The following is a 12223-nucleotide window of genomic DNA, read 5'->3' on the forward strand; positions in this document are numbered from 1 at the left end:
CACCTTGGTTTCTGGAGGAAGAAGTGGACTTGCGTACTGGGTGCTCTGAGGGACGCTCAGGCAAGGTCCGAAGCTGCGGCACGGTGAGCATAGGGTCACTGCCCACGTCGGGGAGGAGCAGGCGGCGGCGCCTCGGGAGCTGGTGTGGTGGGTCCTCCCTGGGACACGGTAAGCAGATGTGGCCACATGTGGGGTCTCTTTTAGTCCTAGTCATTCCGTGGATCTGGTGGTTGTCTCTGAATAAGTTCACTATGGCTCCTTTACCAGACATTTGCAGTAGGGGCTTGTGTGCAGAAACATCTTTGGCAAAATGTCAAACTCGAAGAACCCTAGTTTTTCTTAGTAACGTCTAGAACTTCTGACCTTAGCATTTAAGATTTCGTTGTAAGATCCACTTGGTGTTCATTTTTTTGTGGCGGTTGTAAAAGGTATCTCATGTGTTGGCTAGCACTCCAGTATTAAGCTGTGATTTAGACGAGTAAAGGAATTCCAAATGCTTAGGAGAGAGTAAGTCACGCGGAGTAGAATTTAGGTGAGGGAAGACTCCCTCTAAAACACCCCACAGATAAGTACTATGCTAACCGTGCCTGTTAGAGATGGGATGCTAGGATTCACTAGGATTGTTCAGCAACATGGCTCCAGACCCCAACAAAGGAGACAACCCCGATTTACAACGAACCAGTAGGCCCATCCTCATCGATAAGTTCTTTGTTCTCTGCTGATGAAATGAGCCAAATTCTAGCCAGATTAAATAAAATGAAGTGCCAGTTTATTGGGAAGCTACTGTTGGGCAAGTTCACTGGCCCCAAAGTCCGAGGTCACCAGGAAGAGAGAGAGAAAGCAGGCATGAAAGTGAGATAAGGGAAGGGGGTGGAAGGGAGTGTAAGGGTACCAAATGACTGGATGATTTGGGAAAGAGCCTCTAGGGGGAAGGGCAGGGAATAAGGTAGGGATTAGGTCTAACTGAGGGATGCTAGGAAAACCTTGAGGCCAGATTTGCTTTTATACATAAAAGATGTACCTTAGTCTCTTGTGCCGGATATGAAACTCTTGTGCCAGGAAATGTTTTTGAACCCCCCCAAAACCAGCCAGGAGCCGTTTCCTATGTAGTAGTATTATGGTCTCTTTACTGCTTATAACCACAGTCCTATGTGGTGACAAGAGCAAGACAGGGAGGGCAGGTAGAGAAGCCTTGAACCCTCAGCAGGACAAGGTTTTATAGGAAAATAGGAGCAAGTGAGGGGATGAGGAAGGGGGTATCCAGTCTGCCATATATCTAATAGAATGACTATAAGCGGATAGGTGCTCTGAAGCAAGACTGGATACCATCACAAATGGTCTGAAAGTACATCTGGAACAATCAAATTAATCTTTGAGTAACTATTGCTAGGAAGTAGCTAGGGAGTAAAGTCTGCCAAGGACAAGCCATGTGGTCCTTCCTTGTATGTGGGTGCAGCTTGGGTTCTGCTGCAGGTCAATTTCGTGGGCTTTTCTTTCCTTTAAGATGGATGCTGGAACCGAGATGAAATGGTTTTGGCCTCTCAAAACCAAACATGCTTATCAAAGAACTGGCCTCTAACAAGCTGGTCAAGGTGACATCATAGGATTACAACAAACTGTAAGAAGTAGAAGAGAGAACAAAGTAGACACAGGTAAACACAGAACAAACCAGAAAGGGAGACAGAAGATTAGAACATATTGATAGAGTTAGTATGAGACCAAGCAGAGTGATTCACAAGAGGTGTGTGAAGTTTGGGGTGGGAGGAGTAGGATTGAATCAGTCAGTATGTAGAGGAGTTTTGAGCTAGAAAAGCCGAATTGAGCTGCCAGCAAGAGTTCAGGAAGAACTAGGAAAGGTGAACTTGTTCAGCATCAAATCTCTGAGTCTGAAAATATTCTAAGACTAGATATGATTGTACAGAGATTAGAAATTTCTAATGACTAGGCTAGGTAAGCAGACTGATATGCCTCAAAGAAGACAATTACGTCAAGTTAATAAAATTATTTTTACAGACCTCCTTCTCTAAATCAAGGAATATGCTTGGGAAAGAAAGTTGGTAATGGTCTGGGGCAGGACCTGTGGGGAGGGGTTATGTCACATCCTGAGGACCCAACTCTTGCCACCCATGGGGCTGTGGTTATCAGTCCCAGGTCCACTGTTGGCTTGTTCAGTAATGTTCCTCATATATCCCGTGTTCCCTGTAAACAGCATGGATTTGTTACACTCCTCCTGAGTTTGTCCCATTGTATGATAGTTTCTGATGACTTCAAAGAAGTCTCCCATGTTTCCACTGTAAGTAGTATCCAAGATGCTATTTTTCTTAGGAGTTATGGCATAACATGTAGCTTATGCAAGACTTCTGTCGCAGCATATTTTGATCATACTGTGAACCCTGAGTATAAGCATGATTAAATAAAATCAACTATAGGTCAAGAGATGGGAAAATCAACCAGGGAATAGGAAGAGAACCTAGATTATTAAATAAGAAACCATAGAGACTAAGAGGCAGTTGGGAGGGCAGAGAGATGTCTAGGAAGCTGAAGGGAAAGACATTCAGTCTGGAGTGTCAGAAAGGGATTCCTTCTGGGATTTCAGCTGAAGAGGAACATCAATGGTGTGCTTTCTCTGCCTTTCTGAGCTAGCAGGCTTTCACCCCAGCATCTGGATCCTGAGTCCTCCTTGGTAAACTTGAATGATTTAGAATTTATTAAAAACTACCGAGCTCTCCACTGCAGCTTCATCTTTTCCATCTTCTACTTTTGCTGTCTTTCTCACTCTCTGGGACTTACCACTTAGGGAGAATGACCTGCTGTTTTAGGGCACTGGTGTCCTTATGAAATAATTGTGGGAATATCTTTGCTCTGTAGATCTCCTATCCGCTGAAGTGTCTGGAATTTCAGTCTCCAGTCCATATCTAAACCTGGGTTCTGATCCTAAAAGAGACTTAAGAGTGACAGCCTATGTGGATAGCAACATCTGTTCTATGCTGATTTGTCTTTGAGGACTATCCAGAGCCAAATGCATGGTGTCATAGATTTTCGTAATTAATCTTTATTATTGTCATTAATTTTTCGTAATTAATCTTTATTATTGCGTAGAGCGATTTCTTCTCCCTGGGAAGGTGTACTAATCCTAGGACAGCTACATCTTCAACCTATTACCAAACTGTTTCTGAGACAGGCTGCATTGAGTCAGGTCACCTTAATCCCAGTCTGTTGCTCCCCAGGGCAATGACCTTGCTTTTCTCTTGATTAAACTTCTAAATTCTTTAGTTACGAGGCTGTCCCATAACCCAGGTCAGAGATTTCAGATAGGGGCTATTGGCTGTAGCTGTGTGTGTCAGGTTACAGATCTCAACAGCTAATGTTGGGCCAAGATGAAACAGTGTCTTACTAATGCCATTCCCTCTACCAGGGAAGAGTCTACTCTTTTTCAAACTCACTGTACTTAGCCGACTTTCAATTATATATATTTTAAAGTCAATTGTTGCTATTACTCTTTAAATTTCATTTTCTTTATTCGTCACTGCTCTGGTCTCATACTTGTTTCTACTCTCCAGTGTCTCCAATTCACTAAAAATTCCATTTCTTTTTCTCAAGGGGTTTCATATTTCTTTATAGCAAGGCCCCATGTAGCTTAGCCTTCCTCATACTGTGTAGCTAAGACTTTCTTTGAATCACTAATCCTGGCTCTACTGTGCAGCTCTTTTCAGGCTGGGCCCTGACCACTGAGTGACGGTCCTCCTACCTCCCTGGATTGTTGGCGGGATGAAAAATAAAGAGGGACCTGTGTAAGAAGTGAGTTTAGTGAGTGAAGCCACTATGAATGTACTGAACAGGTATCCTTCCTGTAGAGTGGAGCATTTTATTTAGGTAAATGCTCAAGCTGGGTCTGAAGTAGCCCAATTCCCAGTTTTCTGAGGAAACACAATATTCACTTCCATAGTGTCTGCATTAGTTTGTCCTCCCACCAGCAATGGAACAGTGCTCCCCTCCTCCACCTCCTTGCCAGCATGATCTGTCACTTGTAGTATTGACCTTAGCTATTCTGAGTTGTTCGAAGAGAAATCTCACAGTAGTTTCCGTTTGCATTTTTGTGACAGCTAAAAATGTTCGGCATTTCTTAAAAGTGTTTCTAGGCTATTTGAATTCTGTCTTTTGAGAATTCTCTGCTTAGACCTGTATCTCATTTTAAAATTGAAATTTTTTCTTTGAACAACTTTGTTGCTTGAGTTCTTTATACAATTTGTGTTTGTGAAATATATATCTTGGTTAGCATATTTTCCCATTCCTTAGGCTGTCTTGTCTCTTAGTCCAGTTGACTGTGTTTTTGCCTTAGAGAAGCTTTTCAGAATCATGAGGTATGATATATTAATTGTTGGTCTTAGAGCCTGAGCCATTGGTATTGTATTCATAAGGTTGTCTCCTGTGCTGGCTCATTCAGGAGTGTTCTCTTTGATCAATTTCAGTTCCAGTTTCTGGTTAATTTTGGGGTCTTCCATCCACTTGGTTTTGAGTTTTTTTCAGGGTGATGAATTTGAATTTATTTTCATTTTTAAAAATGGAGAGATACAGTGTAACTAGCACCATTCTTTTAAAGTACTATCTTTGTTTCATTATGTATTTCCTTATATTATGTGAATTCCTTAATCAAAAACCAGTTTTCCTTTGTGGGTGGAATTATGTCTGAGTTTTTGATTTGATTCCATTGATCAACATGTCTGTCTTTATGCCAGTGCCATGTGGTTCTTTTATTGTTCAGGATTGTTATTCCATATGAAGTGTTGGAGTTGTTTTTTCAAGGTCTGTAAACAATTCTGTTGTAATTTTGATCAGGACTAATTAGAATCTGTAGGTTTTTGTAGGATGGTCATTTTTGCTGTGTTAATCCAACTGTTCCATGAACTTGAGAGATTTTTTTTTTCTATAGTTCCTGATGTATTCTTCAATTTCATAGCTTCACTCCGTGGTGAACTGATAAGATGCAGGGGCCATTTTTTTTTTCCTTCTTTCTTTTCCTTTTCTTTTCTCTTATTTTCTTTCTTTCCCTTTTTTTCTTTTCCTTCCTTCCTTCCTTCCTTCCTTCCTTCCTTCCTTTCTTCCTTCCTTCCTTCCTTTCTTTCCTTTTTTCTACCTGTAGAGCCTTGCACTTTGTTTGAGCATGCCATCAATTTTTGGAGACAGTTTGATGAGTTGCTGAGAGGGCATATTTCTTTGTGTTTGGGAGGAATGTTCTGTAAATATCACTTGGTTTCACTTATTTATTTCTTAATTTATTTAATGTATATGAGCACACTGTAGCTGTGTCTTCAGACACACCAGAATAAAGCACCAGATTTGTGAGCCACCATGTGGTTGCTGGGAATTGAACTCAGGACCTCTGGAAGAGCAGTCAGGGCTGTTAACCGCTGAGCCATCTCTCCAGCCCCCCATACTAAACTTTTTAATAATGATCTCAGGGATTTTTTATTTGCTTCTTTCAATAGGTTTTTGTTGTTAATTTGTTTAGAAATTTTTATTTATTGAATAACAAAAAGTATATATTCTGGGCAAGTCACTCAGAAAATACTCTTCTTGGGGTTTGCTTGACTTAAAATAATAACACCCAGGCCCTTTACCACCTGCTAATTAAGATCCAGGGGATCTGACACCTTCTTCTCTGGTGTGGCACTTGTATACACATCAAAGACATTCCTGCTAACACAGGTAAACATACACAGAAAAACAGAATAAACTTGTTTTCACCTGGGCGTACGACTTATAAAGCAGTTAGTGCAAACACACTGTTTCTTTAACAGTCTTCTTTCTTGCATTTGGTTTTTTAAAGTTTACATTTCCTTACACTGGTGCAGACTTATATTTACTTTTCCATCCCAGGAAATAATAGAATATCCAAGTGATCCTAAATATACTATTTTTATCATAAGAGAATGAGATTTTTTTTATTACATTTAGTTTCTTACAGTCCAGTCATTACCCCCACCCCCGTCTACCATCCCACAGTTCCTCATCCCATTCCTCCTCCCTTCTGTCTCCAAAGGACGCCCTCCCACACAAAGGCCTCCCCACTCCTTAGAGCCTTAAGTCTTTCAAGGGTTAGGCCTTCTTCTCACTTGGGCCAGACCTGGCAGTGCTCTGCTTGTGTATGTGTTGGGGGGCCTCAGACCAGCTCATGGATTCTGCCTGGCTGGTGGCTAAGTGTCTAAGAGATTTCAGGGGTCTGGGTTAGTTGAGACTTCTGGTCTTCTTATGGAGTAGCCCTCCTCCTCAGTTTTCTTCACCCTGTTCCTAATTCAAGAACAGTGGTCCCCAATGGTTGGGTGTAAGTATCTGTATGTGTTTTAGTCAGCTGCTTGTTGGGCCTCTCAGAGGACAACCACTCTGGCTCCTGTCTGCCGCACCATCTCATCAGTAATAGTGTCTGACCTTGGAACCTCCCCTTGAGCTGGATCCCAAGTTGGGCCAGTCTCTGGACCTCCTTTCCCTCAGTCTCTTCTTGTTTTTTGTCCCTGCAGTTCTTTCAGGCAGGAACAATTCCCAGTCAGATTTTTTTGACTGTGGGATGGCTATCCCGTCTCTCCACTTGATGCCCCATCTTTGTACTGGAGGTGGGCTCTACAAGTTCCCTCTCCCCACTGCTGGGCATTTCCTTTAAGGCCCCTTCCTCTGAGTCCTGAGAGTTTTTCTCATACCAGGTCTCTGGTAGATTCGAGAGGTTTCCTCCCCCTGAGCCCTGAGGTTGCATATTTCCATTCCTTCTGCTGGTCCTCAGGGCTTCTCACCTGTTCTTCCCCCACAGTCCCTGATCATGTTCCCTCTTTCCCTCCTCCTCCCTTCTCTCATCCAGGTTCCTCCCTCCCTCTATTTCCCTTGATTGTTTCCTTCTCCCTCCCAATTAGGACGGAAGCATCCTCACTTGGGCCCTTCAGCTTGTTAACCTTCTTGAGTTCTGTGGATGTATCCTGGGTATTCTGTACTTTTCTGTCTAATATCCACCTATTAGTACATACCATGATTGTCTCCTTTTGGGTCTGAGTTCCCTCACTCCGGATGATATTTTCTAGTTCCATCTATTTGCTTGCAAAAACTCAGGATGTCCTCATTCTTAATAGCTGAATAGTATTCCATTGTGTAAATGGACCACATTTTCTGTATCCATTCTTCTGTTGTGGGATATCTGGGTTGTTTCCAGCTTCTGGCTATCACCGAGAAGGCCACTATGGAACGTGTGCCCCTGTGGTAAGGTGGGACATCTTTAGGGTATATTCCCAAGAGTGGTATAGCTGGTTTTTCATGTGGATCTATTTCCAATTTACAGAGGAACCTCCACATTGATTTCCCTAGTGGTTGTACCAGTTTGCGCTCCCACCAGCAATGGAGGAGTTCTCCAGTACTGAGCCATTTCTATGCTCTGACCAAACCTCTCCAACTGGAATAGTCCCTCACTTCCAGTGCATTTCCTGTTAATGGAGAGAAGCAGAGAGCACAGTGTGAGAGCTGGCCAGTGATATTTGTGTATCTTGATTTTTATATAATCTTATTGTTCTTGTTGAAAGCACTAGGTCATATTTACAGGTCTGCCTTTGCGTCTCCTTTTATTCGTGGTGCCATCTATGCTGTGTGATTTTTATTCATTAGGGTCTAATTATATTTTTTCTCTGGAAAATGGTAGACATTAACAAGTTTTCCTGAAAATGTACAATATTGTGTTACGGGTTTCTTGAGTTTTTGTTGCTTTGGGGACTTTCTGTGGAGAAAGACTTTTAGTTTTTCTCTGCTTGATCACCTCGCCTTATTTCTTCACAAATCTGTGTTTTCAGTTGTTGAAGCCATCAGTGTTTGGGGTTTGCCACAGAAAAGGGACTGACATGGCTAAAACACTGGATTTGGGTTTGTCTCTGTGTCGTGCTTAGCTTCAGCCTTGACATCTCAGAGCCTATACCCATCTGAGGGAGCATTAATTGAGGATGTGCCCCCATCAGAATGGCTGGTGCTATGCCTGTGAGATTTCTGTGTTGATTGATGTCATAAGGTTTTTCCCGAGAGTGGCCATATCCCTAAGCCAGTAGACCTGAGCTGAATAAGATACTTAACTGAGCATGAGACAGTAACCAAGCAAGACAGCAAGCCTGGCCAGTGTTTGCCCGTGGCTTTGCCTTCATTTTCAGCGTCAGTTCAGTGTTCTTCCACCCAAGTGTGGTTTGCAGAGTCAGAGCCTCGGGGTGGGGGGGGGTGAGAAGCCCCACTTACTGTTTAAGAGTAGAAGCTGTTGGGATACCTAAGTTATAAGACACCTGCCGGGCTGGAGAGATGGCTCAGTGGTTAAGAGCACTGGCTGCCCTTCCAGAGGTCCTGAGTTCAATTCCCAGCAACCACATGGTGGCTCACAACCATCTGTGATGGGATCTGATGCCCTCTTCTGGTGTGTCTGAAGACAGCTACAGTGTACTCATATACATAAAATAAATAAATAATTATAAAAAGACAGCTGCCATGGAGAGCTGCCTGTAGGGAATGGAGACAACAACATGGTAAGATGGATGAGAAACTCCAGGAGTATGGCTATCGAAGCCCTTTGAAACTGAAGCCCCTGTGTCTGAAACAGAGCCATAGCATTTGTTGTTTTTTTTTCTTGCCTTGATCCAATCTGTTTCTCTCCATTAAATACGAAGGGGCATTCTCTGTCACTGTATGCTGGAAAGATGAGACTTGTTTTCTGGTTTTACAAGCTGTGGCAACAAGATATTGTCTGGAGCATCAGAAGAGATGTTAGACATTTGAACAGTGTAGGGGTTGTTGCAGGCGCTGAGGATCACTGAACTTAGGATAAATGCATTGTCATCATGGGATGACCTTCAGCACATGGTGACCGGGGTCAGAAGCTAGTTGGTTAAATCAGAAAACTCCCAGAAAGGATGATGCCTCTGAGCACTGTCTCTCTATGGTGGCTTTCTTTGGGGGAGGTTCATGGAGTTGTAGGAGAAACATTTCTAGGTGAAATTCCTTATCAGGATGGGATTTGAGTGTATATAGCCTCAACCCATTTCTTCCTTCTTTGTGGCTACCGTGTTGGATCTGAAACTGCTCAGACAGCTTCCTTCTCATGCTGTCATGCATTCCCCATACTAGCCTTGTTTCCTAAATCACGTAAGGTACAGCAGAAGCAAGTGCTATTCAATACTAAGCTATTTTTCTAGCCCGATGTTGGCCTTTTTACTTTAATTATTTTTAATCTTGTGTTTGTTTGTGAAGACAAAGTTTCTCACTGTGTAACCCTGTTGTCCTGAAAGTAGGTGTGGACCAGGTAGGCCTCGAACTTGGAGATCCATCTGCCTCCGGTTCCAGAGTACAAGGGAGTAGATGTGGGCCAAAATGCCTGGCCTTTTGTCTTTATGTTATTGGCTGATGACCCTGGATTGTAGACATTTGTACATGTCAAAACATAGGCTATTGTCCTGAGCTTCACCCACACCTTGAGTTTTGTTTGATGTTATGTGTTATTTTAAAAATCATGCTTCCTTCTTTACCCAGTGATGCACTCCTGTTTTAGCTCCAAGACCATGCTCCCACCAGCTTTCCACCGGCCACCTCTTCCTCCCGGCTAACTTTGCCAAGCTGCCATCAACCACCTCTTCTCTTTCACTCATCTTATCTCTGAGGAAGAAAAATACTAGACAGCTTTAGTAATTTAGAACTTGCCAGGTAACACCAATGCTGGGCCAAGAATCCCCTGCCCTAACCTTATCAGGTAGTCTATTTCAGCCATCCTCCAGTGGTGGAGGCCGCTGTTCCCAGCCACCCAAGATCTTACATGGTTGTTGCATGCTTCCTATTCCAAGGCTTGGCTGGAAGGCCCTCCACCTTCCCTGCATGCCTTCTCTTCCTCCTGGGACCTGGAAGTCCCACCTTTCCTTTCGCCCAGCAATTGGCTTCCACTTTCTCTATTGACCAAATCAAGAACCAATTTAGGAACCAGATTTTAATATCAGCTCCTCCCCCCTACATTTTGAAAATGGGCAGAGAGTATATTCTATTTCTCAGAATGGCATATATTCTTGGCATTAATGCTGCCTGATCCTTCTGAGTCATGGAATTGCAGGCATTTGACATCTTTCCTACCTGTTCTGTTTTGAAAATTGAGCTTGGAGTGATGGGTACTTGTAAGCCCCCATGTAAGCAGTTACAATTGAGTGCACTTATTTGTAAGACCAGCAAGAGCTCTTAACCGGTGAGCCATCTCTCCCACCCTATGTTGCTTATTTATGATCTACATTTACTTTGGTAATATTTTCATCTGTCCGGTTGTGAATGTGTAAACACACACTCCCCTTTAGTGTGATGTTATTGTTACAGTGTCAACTGGGGCACTTTGCCTTTCTGTAATAGGAATATGGGACTGGAATGAATGAATAATTCTTTGTAAGAACTTTATGAAAACCTGAGTTTTATTCTTTTTTTTTTTTTTTTTTTTTTTTTTTTGTCTGATTTTTGCAGGGAGTCAAGGTCTTAATATGGACCACTGACTTTCCTAGAACTCATTGTATAGACCTGGCTCGAATCTAACTCAATGAGCTACACCTGTCTTTGCCTCCTGAGTGCTGGAACTAAAGGCATGAGGTAGTACACCCAGCTCGCCTGTCATTATTTCTAGTTAGTAATTGTTCACACAACTTCTCTGTCTGTTTGTCTCTCTCTGTCTCTGTCACTGTCTCTGTGTCTCTCTCTTCTCTCTCTCTCTGTGTGTAAATTGGCATTTCTCTTGCAAGGTTATATTCTACTCAAAGGTCACAGAAATGACAGAGGTGAACTTCACTATTCAATTTCCTTCTGGAATCACTTGATGACATTAGAACTTCTGTCATAAGAAATAAGTGAAGGAAGCACCAGAATTATATGACTATATTGTAAGGGATATATACATTTACACTGTTGTTATCATCACGGTTTCTCTTGTACACGTGGATGAGATATTTTAGGATGCAGTTAGCTATGAAGATGTGCATGTGAACTTCACTCAGGAAGAATGGGTTTTGCTGGATTCTTCACAGAAGAGTCTCTACAAAGATGTGATGCTGGAGACCTACAGGAACCTCAGCGCCATAGGTAAGATGGAGAATTTTCTTTCACTTTTTTAAAATAATAGGAGAACTCTTTTCTATTGGTGCTCTTCTGTAGTTCCTGTTGTGAATGAGGGAGGGTGAGAAGAATAAATCAGGTGTGGTTCTAAGGTTCCCTGAAGCAGGAACATACATTTTGCCATATTTCCAATAACATATCCGACATTTTCTGGTACTGTATTTTAGGCTACAATTGGGAAGACCAGAATGCTGAAGAACACTGTCAAAGTTCTAGAAGACGCGGAAGGTAATTTTTGTGTGCAAGCTGATACCACTATGCCTGTGAAGAAACTGTAAAGTGTCCTGGAGTTTTAAAGAACAGCAACAGTTTCAAAAAGCACTCCTTTAAGTATATGGATGATTAGTAAATTCTTATCAAACCCTGCACCTCATTGTCAGATATCTGATTTGTGATTGCCAGACATTCCTCAAAGAAGGAAGACACAGAAACAGTGCCTTATTAGATATCACTATTTGAATCATAGCACCATAAGAACTATGATGTAGGAGTGCCAATCTGTTTAGTCTCATATCACTTAGAGATTGCAGAAGGTATACACATTGAATAAGTGATATATATGTATTTGTGTGTGTCCAAAGCCTTCTAACATGCATATGGCTCATAGTAAAACTGATGTTACTCATATACTTGTAGTAGTGTTACTAAATTTAGTGAGAAGTGCAGTTTATGAGAGTCAAGACGGTTGTTGTGGAGATATCTCAATTCCTATACCACAAATTCAAGAAAAACAAGTCAACCTGTGTGAATGTAATGTGGAGACCTTTCATTTTCACAGTTATATCACATGTGGTGTGATAATGTATACAAACCCCATGAGAACAGTGATATTGAAAAAGGGATGCACCTCTCTCTCTCTCCCAGAACAATTAGAAGATATGTGGTAGATGCTACATTGAGTGGACTTTCTGAACGTGATAGACAAAATTACAATTAATTGGTTTCCCAACTTTTTTGAGAATACATCCACAGACTCACTCGACAGAAAATTCCTATGAATACTAGAAATGTGGGAATGTGTGTCCTAGCTCACTTTACAAATGGAGTATACTTCACACTATGGGAAAAGTTGTGAATGCAATCAGTG

At 42.1% G+C, this 12223-nt stretch overlaps 1 protein-coding gene across 1 annotated transcript; it reads left to right on the forward strand.

Moving 5' to 3' along the window:
• Positions 1-632: 632 nt before the first annotated feature.
• LOC308424374 (zinc finger protein 431-like) lies at positions 633-11368 on the forward strand (the record flags this gene model as incomplete). Its single annotated transcript, XM_080921280.1, has 4 exons — positions 633-681; positions 2256-2293; positions 10977-11103; positions 11304-11368. 4 exons carry the CDS (start codon positions 633-635, stop codon positions 11366-11368), a joined length of 279 nt encoding a protein of 92 aa, XP_080777406.1.
• Between the last annotated feature and the right edge of the window lie 855 nt (positions 11369-12223).

The sequence above is a fragment of the Micromys minutus genome (genome assembly GCF_963924665.1).
Source record: "Micromys minutus genome assembly, chromosome: 9".
NCBI lineage: Eukaryota > Metazoa > Chordata > Mammalia > Rodentia > Muridae > Micromys > Micromys minutus.